This window comes from Lissotriton helveticus, chromosome 2_1, assembly GCF_964261635.1.
Source record: "Lissotriton helveticus chromosome 2_1, aLisHel1.1, whole genome shotgun sequence".
In the NCBI taxonomy this organism is placed as follows: Eukaryota; Metazoa; Chordata; class Amphibia; order Caudata; family Salamandridae; genus Lissotriton; species Lissotriton helveticus.
The window spans coordinates 1,227,736,965-1,227,755,992 of record NC_136059.1 but is presented as its reverse complement, the minus strand read 5'-3'; the positions used below and the strand labels follow the sequence as shown (position 1 = coordinate 1,227,755,992).

Here is a 19,028-nt window from a genome sequence, read left to right as displayed (position 1 = left end):
AGATGTAGCCCAACTATAGCCCAATGACAGAATGTCCCAGAGTGTTCTAAAGAACAACTAGAACGCTAACAGTCTTACTTATGACAAAAGTATGGCACACCTGAAGTCATCTTGATTGGAATAAAGTGGTAACACTTAATACATTTAATTTGAAAAGGAACAAAATGAGGGGTTTCATTTTGCCATAGAAATGTTATATATATATATATATTCACTGAAAAAAACATAGGTTATAGACCATATATAGTTAGGAATTAGCATTTACAAAACCTTGAAAATTCACAAAAAAAACCATAGGTTATAGACCATATATAGTTAGGAATTAGCATTTACAAAACCTTATTTTACTCACACAAAACCATTGAAATTCGCAGATATAGTTAGTTGCACTAACTATATATCGCGCACCCGCAATCCACTGCTGATCATGTCACATATTACATCATTCATGACATGGTCAGTGACATCACTGATGACATCACTGATGACATCTCAAATGACATCACTGATGACATCACTGATGACATCTCAAATGACATCACTGATGACATCACTGATGACATCTCAAATGACATCACTGAAGACATCACTGATGACATCTCAAATGACATCACTGATGACATCACTGATGACATTACTGATCACATCACTGATGACATCATTCATGTGATAATACGATGAACCTCTTCAGACTCTAATATAACCTTAGATACACTCAGTGTAAACAGACACTCACAGACTGTCACTCATCCATTGAGTTACTCACACACCTAGTCAGTCATGCAAAGAATCAATCACACCTCCATTTCCTCAACTATACAGTTATACACACCTTACTTATTCAAACATATACTAACACATATTTACTCTCTTATACAATCCCTGATACAAGTTCACAATGATCCATACAGCCACTCACACATTCACTGGCTCTTATGCACAGTTATTTATATATGTCAACTCTCACATGTACTGTGTTTTACATATGTACTTACTTTGACATGTAGCACTGAGATATCCATTCACTCACCAATACACTCATGCACACAGTCAACCGCCCATACAGCTGTTTCCACATGCACTTTTGAAGCCATACATCTAGTGAATCAACTGCTCACACATCTATGCACAGAGTCATACACCTCCCAGCCACCCACACACACACTCAGTCTCCCCTACAAATACTTGGGCAACCAATCAATAACCCATATAGTTACTCATATAGCTACTGATCAACACATGCAGCAGTTTACAGAACAACATACATAATGATGCACAAATTAAGACAGTTTAGTCACTAACCCATGCACTCAGTGAGACACATTTAATCACTCACTCATACAGTCAGTCATGCACCTACTAAATCCTTCATCCAGACACTTATACATCCACTCATTCTTCAATATATAAGACATATTTTAACTTTACAGAAACATACAGTCACTGGATGTTGTCATCAGTGATGTCATTTGAGATGTCATCAGTGATGTCATCAGTGATGTCACTGACCATGTCATGAATGATGTAATATGTGACATGATCAGCAGTGGATTGCGGGTGCGCGATATATAGTTAGTGCAACTAACTATATATGCGAATTTCAATGGTTTTGTGTGAGTAAAATAAGGTTTTGTAAATGCTAATTCCTAACTATATATGGTCTATAACCTATGGTTTTTTTAGTGAATATATATATATATATATATCAGATTTGGGTTCCCTTGGTGATGGAAGAAATGAAAACACGCCTTAGAACACAGGGTCCACCTCAAACCGGCTCTGTGCTCAAAAGTATCTTATCTTTGATGGTTTCAAGGCTTACGCATTGTTTGAAGTGGCATTACTCAGCTGTCGGGTTGGTTCCTTTGGTCCAGCTCAGACTCCCATGAGGAGGTTCTGGTCTGTTAAGTGGTTAGGGGGATAACGTTACTGGAAGGTCCTGCCATGCCCCATTTGGGTTGGGCATGCACTCACTGAAACCTCATAAACTTCAGATAAAGCCTGTTAAACCATAAAACGGTTATAGGTGTCAATGATGGCAATATGGGCAATAGGGCAGAAGCCCGCGCCACAAGACAGGCATGGGTCAATTTTCTGAAAAAAAAACCTTCAATCAACATTCAAATGTAGCCTTAAGGTCTGCAGAACAGAGCTCTGCTGCTGATGTCAAGTAAAGAAAGATGACGACCCGCCCACTGTTGCCTTTGACGGAGAGGGCTTTTCTATATCTTAATCTTCAAGTGTAATCATTAAATAACCCCCGTCATTGGTTGTATGGACCTTTGTTCGTCGACAAGGAGCAGTGAAAAGGAGTGATCATCTACATTAAACATTCACTTGTGTGAATTGAAAGGCTTTATTTTCAATTCTTTAAGATTATTATTAATTCATTAGTCTTTTAAGAATTCAGCATTAGAAATTATTATGTTCCAGTAAGTGATATTTCAATATAAGGAAAAATACAATATTTGTCAAGATTACAGTTGAAATTGAAATAATACAGCAAGCATATTCCATAAAGGAATTTCCCTAATTTAAATAAAGTTAGGTTGGAATAGAATCAAGATTTCCGTTCACATACCCAATAAAGAGTTTTGCTGAGAGAATAAGTGCATTTGCATATAGCCTTTACACATCAATTAAAAATTAAGATCAAGCTGGAAAGTATTAACAGCTTTAAATCAGGAGACATTTAATTAAGCAGAAAATAAGCTAAGCAATCACCCATGAAGAGAGTTTTAATCTCAGGAAACTCAGAGAAGAGTCTCCAACAAATGCGAGTGAGAGAAGCCACCTGTACTCTAGGAAAACGCACAAATATAAATACACAATATTCTAGATGGTAATGTGTTTTTCCTTCTTTAACAATGTCCAATAGGATATCATATGATCCTTGGGTATAGATAACCTTTCCATCTTCTCACGTGCACAACGGGATACAGACTCTAATCCTTGAAAATATACATTGTCCACATTCTGTGGTTCAGGCAGTTCTTCCCATGAATCATCCTTCCTTTTGTCTCCTTTCCTCCCAGTGAGAACCTCACTATCAGTTGTTTAATAGAAAACAAATGCCTATTAATTAACTAACAGAAGACTTCTGGAAAATTGCAACATCTGCAGCAAAAAGATAAAAACATTTTGTGCAAAACAACAGCTCACCTTGGAAAATAGGCCTCTCAATGTTATTGGGAAAAAATGCTATTAAAATGGCATCAACAGTTAAGCTAACATAAATTAGCACATTATTATTTAATATATATATATATATATTCACTGAAAAAAACATAGGTTATAGACCATATATAGTTAGGAATTAGCATTTACAAAACCTTGAAAATTCACTGAAAAAACCATAGGTTATAGACCATATATAGTTAGGAATTAGCATTTAAAAAACCTTATTTTACTCACACAAAACCATTGAAATTCCATATATAGTTAGTTGCACTAACTATATATCGCGCACCCGCAATCCACTGCTGATCATGTCACATATTACATCATTCATGACATGGTCAGTGACATCACTGATGACATCACTGATGACATCTCAAATGACATCACTGATGACATCACTGATGACATCTCAAATGACATCACTGATGACTACATCCAGTGACTGTATAATTCTGTAAAGTTAAAATATGTCTTACATATTGAAGAATGAGTGGATGTATACGTGTCTTGATGAAGGATTTAGTAGGGGCATGGCTGACTGTATGAGTGACTGATTAAATGTGTCTCACTGAGTGCATGGGTTAGTGACTAAACTGTCTTAATTTGTGCATCATTATGTCTGTTGTTCTGTAAACTGCTGCATGTGTTGATCATTAGCTATATGATTAACTGTATGGGTTATTGATTGGTTGCCCAAGCATTTGTATGGGAGACTGAGTGTGTGTGTGGGTGGCTGGGAGGTGTATGACTCTCTGCATAGATGTGTGAGCAGTTGATTGACTAGATGTATGGGTTCAAAAGTGCATGTGGAAACAGCTGTATGGGCGGTTGACTGTGTGCATGAGTGTATTGGTGAGTAAATGGATATCTCAGTGCTACATGTCAAAGTAAGTACATATGTAAAACACAGTACATGTGAGAGTTGACATATATAAATAACTGTGCATAAGAGCCAGTGAATGTGTGAGTGGCTGTATGGATCATTGTGAACTTGTATCCAGGATTGTATAAGTGAGTAAATATGTTTTAGTATATGTTTGAATAAGTAAGGTGTGTATAACTGTATAGTTGAGGAAATGGAGGTGTGATTGATTCTTTGCATGACTGACTAAGTGTCTGAGTAACTCCATGGATGAGTGACAGTCTATGAGTGTCTGTTTACACTGAGTGTATCTAAGGTTATATTAGAGCCTGAAGAGGTTCATCGTATTATCACATGAATGATGTCATCAGTGATGTGATCAGTAATGTCAAATGAGATGTCATCAGTGATGTCATCAGTGATGTCATTTGAGATGTCATCAGTGATGTCATCAGTGATGTCATTTGAGATGTCATCAGTGATGTCATCAGTGATGTCATTTGAGATGTCATCAGTGATGTCATCAGTGATGTCACTGACCATGTCATGAATGATGTAATATGTGAATTGATCAGCAGTGGATTGCGGGTGCGCGATATATAGTTAGTGCAACTAACTATATATGGAATTTCAATGGTTTTGTGTGAGTAAAATAAGGTTTTTTAAATGCTAATTCCTTACTATATATGGTCTATAACCTATGGTTTTTTCAGTGAATTTTCAAGGTTTTGTAAATGCTAATTCCTAACTATATATGGTCTATAACCTATGGTTTTTTCAGTGAATTTCAATGGTTTTTTAATAGCAAATATCATAAGCTGTCGAATGTCAAGTACGTGGTAAGTGAAAACATTTTCGTGTTTATGCACACTGATCTGCTTTGAATGGTGCCCCCCCCCTCATTTCTATTAGGAGTACTCTCTCTTTGCACATAGTGAAGAGTAGTTAACGCAGGCCTTTGCCCCCGTTGTAATACGTCGTGCCTGCTTCTCTCTCCATTTGATTGATTGTTATCCAAGTATTTACTGTTTTAGAATTGGTTCTCTTTGGTTCATTCTCTATTTACAAACAAACACAGAGTCGCAATACTCTGTTTAGTCTTTGCAGATAACGAAAAATCGTGTAAAAAAAAAAGAAAAGGAATCGAGCAAAATCAGTAGGCCACTAATGGGATCTCTTTTTGACCTCGCTAAAATAGAAACATTAGGAACAACCCCTCATGACAAATACAAAACTAGTGAGATGAACTGAACTCCACACAATGATGGCTGCAAAACAGCTCGGCTCCGCCACCCACCCCGCCCAAAATAACGATAAAGAGCGGCTGCCATGATTGGTTGCGGAATGGCCACGACGGAGCTACGAAATGGTGCTGCTCTCATGCTAACCCCAGCTTCAGTCTGAAACATCCAGAAACACTGTAGACTACCAAATCGATCAGTTCCGGTAGCGCCCCAATGTAACCCGGTAGAGAAGAACTAGCCCTTCCCTCTTTGACTGATGGTTCTTGTTGCCTGTCCCTTCTGTTGTCATTTAACAGAACTATTTAGCCTGCTGAAAGGGGTTGTGTTCCGACCGCTGGTTGGTGGAGACATTTTGACTATATTCTGGACCAGCGTTGTCGCGTAATGCGTCATATGACGCGCCGCGTTAGCGCATCCGGAAGTCATCCGGGGCGCGCAGCGCGTAACGTAAGCATAACAAGTCATGTGACTTGTTAATAAAACTTTTCATTGGTTCATTTTACTTTTCTTATTCTAATGATGAAAGGCTTGGTCATATGACCTAAAAATTACGCTTTTTATTACTTCCGAACATTATTTTTTCTTAAATATATGTTATAATGTTCCAGGCTAATGTACTTTCCCGGAAAATTTACAACTGTCCTGCAAGTAAAATATATTCTTTTTTCGAGAAAAAGAGCGTTTCTTCGTCCCATGACGGAGCCGTTGAGCAAAAGAGGGTCGACCTGCTGTCTTAGTCGCCGATACGCCTGAATATGAGATTCTTATCGATCACTTTATGTTGCAGGAGTAGAAAACACAACAGCCCTTGACCATTTATCTTTACTGCGTTCCTTCGTATTATACCTTTTACCCTTCATGTAATTGGTCTGCTTTATTTCACTTGCCTTTTAATGATTCTAAAACAGTGACTATTATTAAAAACTTTACCAATGTATATACTACTACCATGTTTTCTTTTAAAAACCTTTATTGTGAAAATTTCATTATACAAATACGAGCCTATAACCACGTGGGCCGGCCACGGAGCAAACTGTAATCGTATATGATGAGTAGACATTTACACTGTAGAGGAACGTAACGGGCGGGCCATTAGGTTGCAAGAACTAAGGTGTCTAACAGTTACGGAATCGGTGGACGTACATTTTATAATTAAAATACGACAGGGCCAGTTACAATAAAATTATCTACATATACATTTGCGGGCAAGTACCATGGGTGACGTTAATTCGAACTTTCAATAGTACAGTAATCAATAACACATCAGAACTTAATATCAATAGGGATGTCGAAATATTCAATCAATTCTCGTCCCCGCCCGCCATGTGCTTCAAAACTGCATACGTATCTCGTGATTTCAAGGTTCTGCAACCAGTACACAACAAGGAGTTACGAGTCCCATTTATTCCGGCGCCATTTTGGGCGAGGACGGGCAGGTCCAGGATATAGTCAAAATGTCTCTACCAACCCTCGACTATGATGATGTTCATATGCTGTATTTATTAGAGTAACACTCATCTGTCCACATGAAATTAATTTGCCACAATCTAAACATGTCATTTTACTCTTTCCAAAGTTCTTCTAAATATTTGGGACCGTTTCCCTTGCCTCTGATGCTGTCAGTGCCACTTCTTTGATGAATGTACTAGCAGGTCAGGGGTTCTCCTCCAAATCTCTCTTTTATGCAGCACTATAATTAATTGGTGCCACCTCTCCATATGACGATGCATGGTATAGTTACCATAACTATATTTTTTTTCGGTTCCTCTGGAGAGTTCATCGTGGCAGATGAAGCGTGTAACGTACCGGACATTTACCTTTTTTTGCATGTACAGGAAAGGAAAAAAAAATCGAGCGTCCGAGTTCTAAGGTGTCCCAGGGCCATTTTAGTGGACCAGGCCCAAATCCAAAGAACAGGCCGCCATTTTGAGAGTCCTGTTGCAGCCGCCTGTCGCTGTAGCATCAAGAGCAGCCGAAACTCAGCTGAATGGCAACTGAAACGGTAAAGGGGCGCCCCACTACAGCAGACGAGCCTCCACCTGGGAAGGCCCGTTCACGCCGCCTCCCCCCCCCCTTCGGGCACCCCACGCCGTTATTCAGAGCAGTATTGTAGGATGGCCACACCAGTGCGGCAACTTGCTAGACATCACCTCGGTGGTAACCGAATCTCAGCCCCTTGTAGTGTCTCCTCTTCAGAAAATATTCTTACGGTACCTTTGCCCCATTCACACATCGGTCCGCTACTGACGCCATCTCACAGGCTAATGGGGCGCCCCACGCCGAGTTTCAGCATTGTAGGATGACCACACCAGTACAGCAACTTGCTAGACATCACCTCGGTGCCATCCGGATCTTGGCATCTCAACGCCTAGTGGTATCTTCCATACAGAAAATATTGTTGCGCTGCCTTTGGCCCCATTCGCACATCGGTCCGCAACTGACACCATCTCACAGGCCAACAGGGCGCCCCACGCCGACTTTCAGCATTGTAGGATGGCCACACCAGTGCGGCAACTTGCTAGACACCACCTCGGTGCCATCCGGATCTTGGCATCTCAGCGCCTTGTGGTGTCTTCTATTCCGAAAATATTGTAGAAAATATTGTTGCGCTGCCTTTGGCCCCATTCGCACATCGGTCTACAACTGACACCATCTCATAGGCCAACAGGGCGCCTCACGCCGACTTTTACCATTGTAGGATGGCCACACCAGTACAGCAACTTGCTAGACATCACCACGGTGCCATCCGGATCTTGGCATCTCAGCGCCTTGTGGTGTCAGTCAGAAAATATTGTTGCGCTGCCTTTGTCCCCATTCGCACATCGGTCCACTACTGACACCATCTCACAGGCCAACAGGGCGCCCCACGCCGACTTTTACCATTGTAGGATGGCCACACCAGTGCCACAACTTGCAAGACACCACCTCGGTGCCATCTGGAACTTGGCATCTCAGCGCCTTGTGGTGTCTTCAATTCAGAATATATTGTTGCGCTGCCTTTGGCCCCATTCGCACATCGGACCGCTACTGACGCCATCTCACAGGCCAACGGGGCGCCCCACGCCGACTATCAGCATTGTAGGATGGCCACACCAGTACAGCAACTTGCTAGACATCACCTCGGTGCCATCCGGATCTCGGCGCCCCACTGCAGATGAAGTGCCTCTCAACTATGAAACCACCACGGTGACATCCGGATCTTGGCGCGTTGTGCTGCCTTCGGCCTATTCGCACATCGGTCCGGTACTGACGCCATCTCACAGACTAATCGGGCGCCCCACGCCGAGTTTCAGCATTGTAGGATGACCACACCAGTGCACCTTACTAGACACCACCTCGGTGCCATCCGGATCTTGGCATCTCAGCGCCTTGTGGTGTCTTCTATTCAGAAAATATTCTTGCGCTACCTTTGCCCCATTCACACATTGGTCCGCTACTGACGCCATCTCACAGGCTAATAGGGCGCCCCACGCCGAGTTTCAGCATTGTAGGATGACCACACCAGTACAGCAACTTGCTAGACATCACCTCGGAACCATCCGGATCTTGGCATCTCAACGCCTAGTGGTATCTTCCATACAGAAAATATTGTAGCGCTGCCTTTGACCCCATTCGCACATCGGTCCGCAACTTAGACATCACCTCGGTGCCATCCGGATCTTGGCATCTCAGCGCCTTGTGGTGTATTCTCTTCAGAAATTATTGTTGCGCTGCCTTTGGCCCCATTCGCACATCAGTCCGCTACTCACACCATCTCACAGGCCAACAGGGCGCCCCACGCCGACTTTTACCATTGTAGGATGGCCACACCAGTGCCACAACTTGCTAGACACCACCTCGGTGCCATCCGGATCTTGGCATCTCAGCGCCTTGTGGTGTCTTCTATTCCGAAAATATTGTTGCGCTGCCTTTGGCCCCATTCGCACATCGGTCCGCTACTGCCGCCATCTCACAGGCCAACAGGGCGCCCCACGCCGACTTTCAACATTGTAGGATGGCCACACCAGTGCGGCAACTTACTAGACACCACCTCGGTGCCATCCGGATCTTGGCGCGTTGTGCTGCCTTCGGCCTATTCGCACATCGGTCCGCTACTGACGCAAACTCACAGGCCAACGGGGCGCCCCACGCCGACTTTCAGCATTATAGGATGGCCACACCAGTGCTGCAACTTGCTGGACACCACCTCGGTGCCATCCGGATCTTGGCGCGTTGTGTTGCCTTCGGCCTATTCGCACATCGGTCCGCTACTGACGCCGCCTCACGTGCCAACGTATTTTCTCCGCATTTTATACCCTATGCCGCATAACAGGTCATGTGACTTGTTTATAAAACTTTTCATTGGTTCATTTTACTTTTGGTTTCCTAATGATGGAAGGCTTGATCATATGACCTAAAAACAACACTTTTCATTGGATGAAAACTTTTTTTTTTTCCCAAACGATGAAAGCCCCACCTTGTTTCTGGATGTTTCAGACTGAAGCTGGCGTCAGCATGAGAGCACCACCATCTCGTAGCTCCATCGTGGTCATTCCGCGAGCAATCATGGCAACCGCTCCCCACCAGAAGCCTACAGGAGTCGGGGGCCCCCAAAACTTTTGATAAATCCTCAAGGCGGAGGGGACGCTTTCGAGAATGGGGTCCAAGACCTAGCAGACAAGCGTCCGATTTCCAAGGTGTCCCAGGGCCATTTCAGTGGACCAGGCCCAAAAAGGAAAGAGCCTGCCGCCATTTTGAGAGTCCTGTGACAGCCGCCTATCGCTGCACCGCAAGAGTGGGCGCAACTCAGCTGAATTGCGGCTTTTGACACAGTGGACCAAAAACGGACGGAATGGCAACTGAAACGGTAAAGGGGCGCCCCACTACAACAGATGACACTCCACCTGGAGAAGCCCGTTCACGCCGCCTCCCCCGGGGCGCCCCACGCCGTTATTCGGAGCAGCATTGTAGGATACCAAAACCAGTGCGGCAACTTACTGGACATCACCTTGGTGCCATCGTTCTGCTGCCTTGGAACTATTCGCACAACAGTTTGCTACTGATGACCCAGCCCCCGCGACGCCCCACGCCGTTATTTGCTGGGTGGCAACTTACTAGACATCACTTTCGTGTCATCTACATTTCAGCGCGTTCTGCTGCCTTGGAACTATTCACACAACAGTTTGCTACTGATGACCCACCCCCCGCGACGCCCCACGCCGGAAAACTGGACGTTGTGCTGCGTTGGGACTATTCGCACAGCCGACCGCTACTTCGTTGTTTTTCCCTAAAAATGTTTATATGTTATTACTATTTTTGTTTTCTTGTATATATTTATAAATTATTAAAGTTTTATAATCTTACTACTTTGTCGGAGTGCTATATATTTTTAATGTGACACATAATTGTAAAAACTTTGATGTACAAAGAGTCATCCCTGGAATCTTCCGCTTCAGGCTCGGTCCCCTCCCCAATCACAATACAGGATGGTGTTCAGATAATAGGAACGCTTCTGCTGTGACGAATCTCATCGAGTATGGGCCTTGATCTACTATAACTCCTTTGAAGAGGGGTGATTCTTTACAGCTGGGGCCATAAACTACATCTGCAGGGCTAGCTGATAGCCTAGGACCGGCCTGGACAATCGGACACAGAGGAAGAGGAGTGTCAGAGGGTGCGGTAGTGAATAGGGCGAAAGGGAGGTGTCGGGCGGGCAAGGGTGTGATTCTCAGGGAAGAGCAGCGCAGATGGGGGGAGGTTTATTACCCATGCATAAGACAGAAAGCGGGGGTGACCACTGCCTGGGGGAGATGCTTGCGAGGGTGGGGAGCCATGCTAAGGATCGACAGCGTGCAGAGAGTGGGTCTGGTCAAGGCATCTAAAATGGCTGCCGTGCACGACAAAAGTGTGGCATTTGAAAAAAGACAAGATGGCGCAGACAATGTTTTTCAACACTTCCTGATTTACTTCGAATCGAACGTTAACAGACGTTGGGGCATATTACCAAAGTTAAGCGATATTTATCCCTAACGATGCTTAGCAACGATTTTTTTACCGCTAAGCATCGTCAGAAATTATCGCAGATAAACCTTGCTATTATCAAGGTTTATCGCAAATACGATAATAAACGACCGCAATGCATTAATATCGCTGAAAACTCAGCGATATTCATGCATTACCGAGCTAATGCTCTTAGCCATGTTATCCACCTCCCATTGGATAACATGGCTAAGAACTGCTCAGGGCAGATGCTACTTTTTGGAGATATTCGCGCTTATCTCGAATATTTCCAAAAGTTGATAATAGGAGATAGCGATGTTAGCGACTGTTTCCAGTCGCTAACATCTTGGCACGCCCACTTTGCATGTCATTACTGATAAATATCACTCACATGCAAAGTGGGGCCCAAGATGGTCGCTATCTCCTACTAGCCGTCGCTAACTGGTGTTAGCAACAGCTAGGTAATACAGATATAATTTTATCTCCGCGAAGCGGAGCGCTGTTACAGATATATATCTTGTTTTTGAACGTTAATTTCTCAAAATCCACTAAAGCACATATATTGAGACCTAGCAAAGGCACATCGAGCTACCAGTCCCTACAATTTTGCCAAGTTTCGTGCAAATCCATTCAGCCGTTCGATTATTATTATTATATTTTTTTTGCCCCGCGGGGCCCTTTTAAAACCTCCACATCAAACCTAAGAGGTCAAGGAGGATCTACTATGCCCCCTTATGGTCATTTGCCCCTTCGCTTTGGCCTCCTCTTGTCTCTCGATCCTACCGAGAGACAAGATGGCGGCCGCTACGGACTGTTTGCAATGTTTACAGACGCCGGAGAACCAATCAGCTTCGCAAACCTCCGTTACGCGAAGCGGAGCGCTGTTACAGATATATATCTTTTTTTCAACGTTAATTTCTCAAAATCCACTGGAGCACATATATTGAGACCTAACAAAGGCACATCGGGCTACCAGTCCCTAATATTTTACCAAGTTTCGTGCAAATCCATTCAGCCGTTCGATTATTATTATTATTATTTTTTTTTGCCCCGCGGGACCCTTTTAAAACCTCCACATCAAACCTAGAGGGTCAGCGAGGATCTACTATGCCCACTTATGGTCATTTGCCCCTTCGCTTTCGCCTCCTCTTGTCTCTCGATCCTACCGAGAGACAAGATGGCGGCCGCTACGGACTGTTTGGAATGTTGACAGACGCCGGAGAACCAATCAGCTTCGCTTCACAAAGCTCCGTTGCGCGAAAAGTCCGCGAACCGGAGCGCTTCCCGGTCCGCTGTTACAGATATATATCTTTTTTTGAACGTTAATTTCTCAAAATCCACTGTAGCACATATATTGAGACCTACAAAAGGCACATCGGGCTACCAGTCCCTACAATTTTGCCAAGTTTCGTGCAAATCCATTCAGCCGTTCGGGCTAAAAGTGAGGCCAACCGCCCTATGGAAAACTCAATGTTAAAAACACGTTTTGGGACCCCCCTTTTTTCTCAGCCCCCCCTTGACGAACCCCCCCCCCCAAATTTCCAGGGGCTGCTCAGAAACAAAATGTTCAATTTTCCAGAAAATTTCAGCCAATTCCGTCCACAAACGCCAAAGTTATTAGACATAGAATTTTCAAAAATCCCATAGAGAAAAAATCCTAACTATATATACCTACTGGCGACCGCCAGTAGGTAATATATATATATATATATATATATATATATATATATATATATATATATATATATATATATATATATATATATATATATATATACATACAGGGCCCGATTCACAGAACTAACTTAAGACAAAATCCTAAACTTACTACCATTTTCGTATTCACAGAAGGCACTTACTCATTTTGGTATTCACAGAAGCCACTTACTCATTTCGGTATTCACAGAAGTTAGGACTCCTAACTTTAGGACTCCTAAATGCATTCTGTGAATACCGTAAGTCTTAAAATTAGGATTTTTCTCAATTTAGAAGTAGTAAAGTTAGGACTCCTAACTTTAGGACTCCCAAATGCCTTCTGTGAATACCGAAAGTCTTAAAATTAGGATTTTTCTCAATTTAATAGTAGTAAAGTTAGGACTCCTAACTTTAGGACTCCTAAATTGAGAAAAATCCTAATTTTAAGACTTTCGGTATTCACAGAAGGCATTTAGGAGTCCTAAAGTTAGGAGTCCTAACTTTACTACTATTAAATTGAGAAAAATCCTAATTTTAAGACTTATGGTATTCACAGAATGCATTTAGGAGTCCTAAAGTTAGGAGTCATAACTTTACTACTACTAAATTGAGAAAAATCCTAATTTTAAGACTTTCGGTATTCACAGAAGGCATTTAGGAGTCCTAAAGTTAGGAGTCCTAACTTTACTACTATTAAATTGAGAAAAATCCTAAATTTTAAGACTTACGATATTCACAGAATGCATTTAGGAGTCCTAAAGTTAGGAGTCCTAACTTCTGTGAATACCGAAATGAGTAAGTGTCTTCTGTGAATACCAAAATGAGTAAGTGCCTTCTGTGAATACGTAAATGGTAGTAAGTTTAGGATTTTGTCTTAAGTTAGTTCTGTGAATCGGGCCCACAGTGTCTAAGTGTGATTATCTACCACAATTTGCATTCAAATATACATTTTATTTCAACATAGATGTTTGCACTTTTTGATTAAATGCGGTTATTCTATAATAGGAAGATATTCACCGGGTCACCTGTATTGTACTGGGATGGGGCAGCCTCCCTGCTAAATCCATGAGTCAGCGCTTCGCCCAATGGCACTCACCCACTGTTTTCATGAGGCTCCCTTACCCTGCTCCCTCAACTGACTTCAATCTGTCTGTAGATTTGAGTCTACCCATGTGCCCTTCAGCACCTCCAACTCTATCTATGCTTTTCATAGCCTTCACCAGCCTTCTTGCACTGTTTTCCTTATGCCAGGGGACTAACACAGGCTCTTGCAGCCCCTGCAGTGCAGGAGTGTCCCATCCCATCAGGGGCCCCTTACATTTCTGGGGGGGGGGCATTTAGCACACGACCAATACTCTGTGAGATATTGGAGACTAAGGGGCCCTTCTTCTTATTCTGCAGAAGGGCATCATTTTGCATTATGCCACTGTGCACCAGATCCACCAGATCAGGGGTAGCTATCATTGGTGCAGAGGAATAATGCACCAGAACCAGAGGTGGGAGGGCCCTGCACCAGCTGATGTTATTTCAGAGGCTGCCTGTTCTGATTTTCTGTTTTTTTAGACACAGTTCATGCCAGGGGCTTGGCGGTGTTTACTTTCAAGTGGGAGAGGCTGAGGATAAGGGAACAATAAAGAAGAGAGAGAAAAGGAGAGAGTTGAATAACCCTGAGGTGGGCACGAAAAAGTGACAGAATGGGAGAAGAAAATAAGGATGAGCAAAGTGGGCAAGGGAAAATGATGAGACAGGAACCAGATATAATGAGAGAGAGAAGGGAGGAAGGAGATGAGGATGAGTGAGAGACTGAAGAGGGGGAAGCGAGAGGCTGGGGAAGGGGGTAGAGAGGAGAGCAGTAAATGGATGAAGGAGATCAGAAGAGACCCACAGTGGAAATAGGGAGGAGAGAAGGAGCGACGAGGGCAGGGAGGAACTTGGAGGCCTATAAATAACAGTAGTGTACCAGGTGCAGTGACATCGGTGTCCAGGGGTGTGATAGGCACACTGCAAGTCATTTATAACAGTATTTTAATACCAACTGGAGGGCCTAGTTCCATTGCTTGCACTAGGGCCCATGACCCCCAGGCTATGCCGCTGCATTAGATCCATGCAGATCGCAATATCACGCCTCCTACCTCCCAAGATCCTTCTACTGCGCCTCCTCCACCAAGAGCATGTGAAAGATTGAGGGGACTTTGATCAGTGACCTAGGGCCGGTTGGTACCTGACAAGGCACTGTGCACCAGGATCCTGTAGCTTTTGGATGGGGGAAAGTTGTACTTTGAATCTGTTATCTTGATGAAGGTTGGGATTCTGGCTGTGGGATTGTGTTCTGTGTGGGAGGGTTTTATGTACACAATAACTTGTGAATCTGTGTCTTTTTCACCATCTGGGCCCCTTCAAAATCAATAAGGCATGTTGTGTCTTCAAAAATAAAGCCTGGAAAAATATGTATGATTTCACTAAAATGTTATCATCAAGCAAAGCAAAGTGCTAGATAATAGGCACCAGCTTCTTTTTTCAAGCTCTTTCCCAGGTGCTCTGGTTTCCAGGGAAGGAAAGGACAAGACTGTAATAAGAAAATAACCACTGCACTGATGTGGGAGATTAGCGTCTTGCTCATAATGTAATTTGCTTATGAATTGCAAAGAGAATGCCCTGATCACAAGTGTGACCGAAATGGGAGAGTTATTAACCACACCTGCTAAATACAGATACCCCAGAATGAGTTACTAACAAGACGCAGCAATTGCGTCTGATTTTGCGTCTTCCCAAATTAAAACGAACACACATTGGCAATGGCAATAGGTCTTGCTTTAAAGCAATGTTGTTGGAAAGGTGAAGCATTACCAGTAAATATCCCGGGGATGGATAAGTATTTGCGGAGAAGCTAAGAGCTGTAGAACAATATTGGTGTAGGTTAAAAGATCAGGTGACAGTTGCACCATCAGGCTAGACTTTAACATCCATGTAGCTTAAAGACTGCCCTCCTCCCATATGTAATGCTGACAGAGAAAAGAACCATAAATGATCTAGTTAGCTAAGACACTAATAGCAATACAATGACGTGTGTGTGCCCGTGAAAGTTCAAAGCTTAGGCAGCTGGATAAATAAACAAAATGATCACAGCTGTATGGACGGCAAGCACTTCTTTGTGGAAGCGCACAATCAATGCATGTACTCCGGGCTCCCAGCAGGTGGGCAGAGCCAAAGCCCCTCTCTAGTGGTGCTCACATAATTGTCTGGTGACAGCTGCTCTATCAGGCCAGTTTACAACACCTATTAAATGTGGAATTGGTGCTTTCCACAGCAAATCCTCAGAATTTAGCTGCACTGCCCTTCCCCTATACCTCCCTCCCCCCCCAGGAATTTCGGTGCTGGGGCCAACTCCTTCTTGAGCCAGGATGGAAATTTGTAATGAGGGTATATGACCATTGATGCAATTGTATCGTCATTAACAATTATGAAGGAAACTATGTCCTCTGACGGACATATTTCAAATATAAGGCTTCCTTTTAGATAACGCTGTACAGTTTCCACTGTAATTTTACCACATTTCTGTTATATGTTTTTTGCAGAGCCGTGCTTTGGCGATCCTACCGTTCCAGCACAAATGTGGTGGCTCCCTCATCCATGAAGAGTGGATTCTTCTGGCTGCACGCTGCTTGACTTCGTGAGAGTTTTTTGCATTTTTTTTCACTGTCTCTCCTGATTTCCTAAATGTAATATATAAATTAGAATAAAATTATTTTTGCATCCCTAAGGACTAAAGACCTAAGATGATAGAGCCACCTGATTGTACCTGTCAACGGGTAGCATATAGGTACGCTTAATTGCATTTATGACCCTTTTGCCAAAGAATAAATATGTGGAGAAATATTTTCCATCACTATAACAGTATTTTTGCATGAGCAAATTTACCATGATTTTGCATTGGAGCTGCATCGCGTTGGTGGCATAGCCCTTACACAAAATCACTTTCGATATTTATAATAATAATAATAATCCACATTTGTAAAGCGCACAATCACCCGTAAGGGTCTCTAGGCGCTGGGGGCCGTCGGGAAGATTAAGCAAGCTATTGCCCAGAGTCACATGGTGCTGGGGTAATCTGCTGCCAGAGCCGGGGATCGAACCGTGATCCCCAGATTCCGGAGTCAGTCGCCCTGGCCGCGCGCCACACCTCTTCCTCTTACTAAACCATACAAAGCCAATTTGTGTGGCTTTCGAGGTTTAGTAAATACAAATTAATGCACCACAGCACATGGCGCTGCCTTGTGTTACCTTGCACTTGGAATGGGATCCATTGGGTGAAGCGTGGGCGTTCCCGTGCACCCACCCATTCATTTAGGTTTATTCCTAGATTTACCAAAAGTAATAAACCTGGGAACGCTTTAACGTTCTACGCCTTTCCAGTGAGGTGTAACAATATCTTTATTTCTCCTGGTAACTTCCTCTTTTGATGTGTGCTGCATTGTGCAGCACACATAGAAAGAGGACTGTGCCTCTAAGGATTGTTTTTAAGCAGGAAGGTATTCCTCAATGCACAACAAAACAACCCATGACACAGGCACCTTTGCATCATAGTGCAAGGGTTTCTGTGTTGGTGCTTGGCAGCCTCAAGTGCATCAGCTTAGGGAGAGAGCTGAAGAGCATCATATCTTAGTATGTACAGCTTTTCCAGCTCCATTCATGCTGCACAGTGCTTCAACTTGCCTTGCTGCACAGCATTTCGGGAATTTTACGTAAATCCCCTCTTTAGTTTTCTGGTATGTTTGTGGGCACTCCTGGGTAGTTCTGTCTTCAAAGTGGGTGAACATGAGTGGGTTTGGATATTTGCCTTGCAGTAGTTTCTATCTGGAAATGTTTCAAATTTTACTTCCGTAAAGGGCAGCAGCATGTGTTTAAAGAGAGGGAGAGAACACATCTGTATTTAATAGGTGAAGGCATTCCTTCATGAAAAATAACATGTGAATAAAAGAAGATAAATGCATAATGCACATTTGCATCAGATTTTCATGTTGGGAGTTTTCCACTTGTGGAATATTCCACATACTCAAATTTTACACATGACAACTCCTGGAAAACTATGACTGTTTTCCATGAGTACTCCGTGGATATTTTTATGACTCCAAAAAGTAGGAACCCTAAAAGAGTAAGGGGCTTATTTATGAGCCCCTTGCTACACTTTTGCACCGTTGTTGTATCCTTTTTCGTGACTCAGCGGCGGCGTAAACGATGTGCCGCGTTGCGCCATGTTTAAAAAGTGACGCATCTAGGCGGATGTGTCACCTTGTAACCCCCTGCGCCACATTAGGCCTGCGTCAGGTATATTGTATTCAGGGAGGCTGTTCCCCCGCAAGAAAGAAAGCTTTGTAGAAGTGGCGCAGTGAAATCTATCACATTGTACTGCACCACTTCTAGGATGCTACTGTGTACAAACCTTGGTGCCTGCCTCATAGCAGGCGTAAGGGTGATGCATTGCAATGTGTATAGTCCTCCCCCAGAAATTGCTGGAGTCGTGTCATGCTTACAACACAACTCCAGCAATGTGTGAGTTTTGCACCAACAGATACGTCAGGATTCCTGATGCATCTGTCACTCCTTGCGACATGGAGGGCCACACAGTAAATACCGCACATCCATTGTGTCACAAGGAGGGTGCAGTGAAAAGTGTTGCATTACTGTTTTATTGCAGTGATGAAACACTTTTCATAAATGAGGACCTTAATTTTCAGCTCTGCTTTTGTTTTTTACTTGTTCAGTCAATTACTGTTCCCTGTGCTATTATAGTCCTTTCATCCCATGTGGGTAGTATCTGAGGCAGCTCTAGGATAATATTTTCTAATGATCAAGACCCTTAGTTTGACTACTTGTAAGAAATTAGGTTACGAGTTGAGGGGGTGAAACCCTTCTCAGCAGCAACCACAAATTCTTGTCAGGGTGAAGTCACAAGCAACCCTAAATGAACCGGTGCTCATCCCACAGGTAGCTTGGCACCAAGCATTCAGGCTTAACTTAGAGGCAAGGTGCGTAAAGTATTTGTGCAAAGCTTCAAACAGTAATAATGT

At 43.2% G+C, this 19,028-nt stretch overlaps 1 protein-coding gene across 1 annotated transcript in view; it reads left to right on the top strand.

Moving 5' to 3' along the window:
* The window catches only part of LOC144818575 (ovochymase-2-like), a 482,736-nt gene that overhangs the window by 431,202 nt on the left and 32,506 nt on the right, over nt 1-19,028 (top strand). The window contains exon 22 of the mRNA XM_078676114.1: nt 16,536-16,630. Coding sequence (XP_078532240.1) covers nt 16,536-16,630 — 95 coding nt within the window. The remainder of the gene's footprint in view (nt 1-16,535; nt 16,631-19,028) is intronic.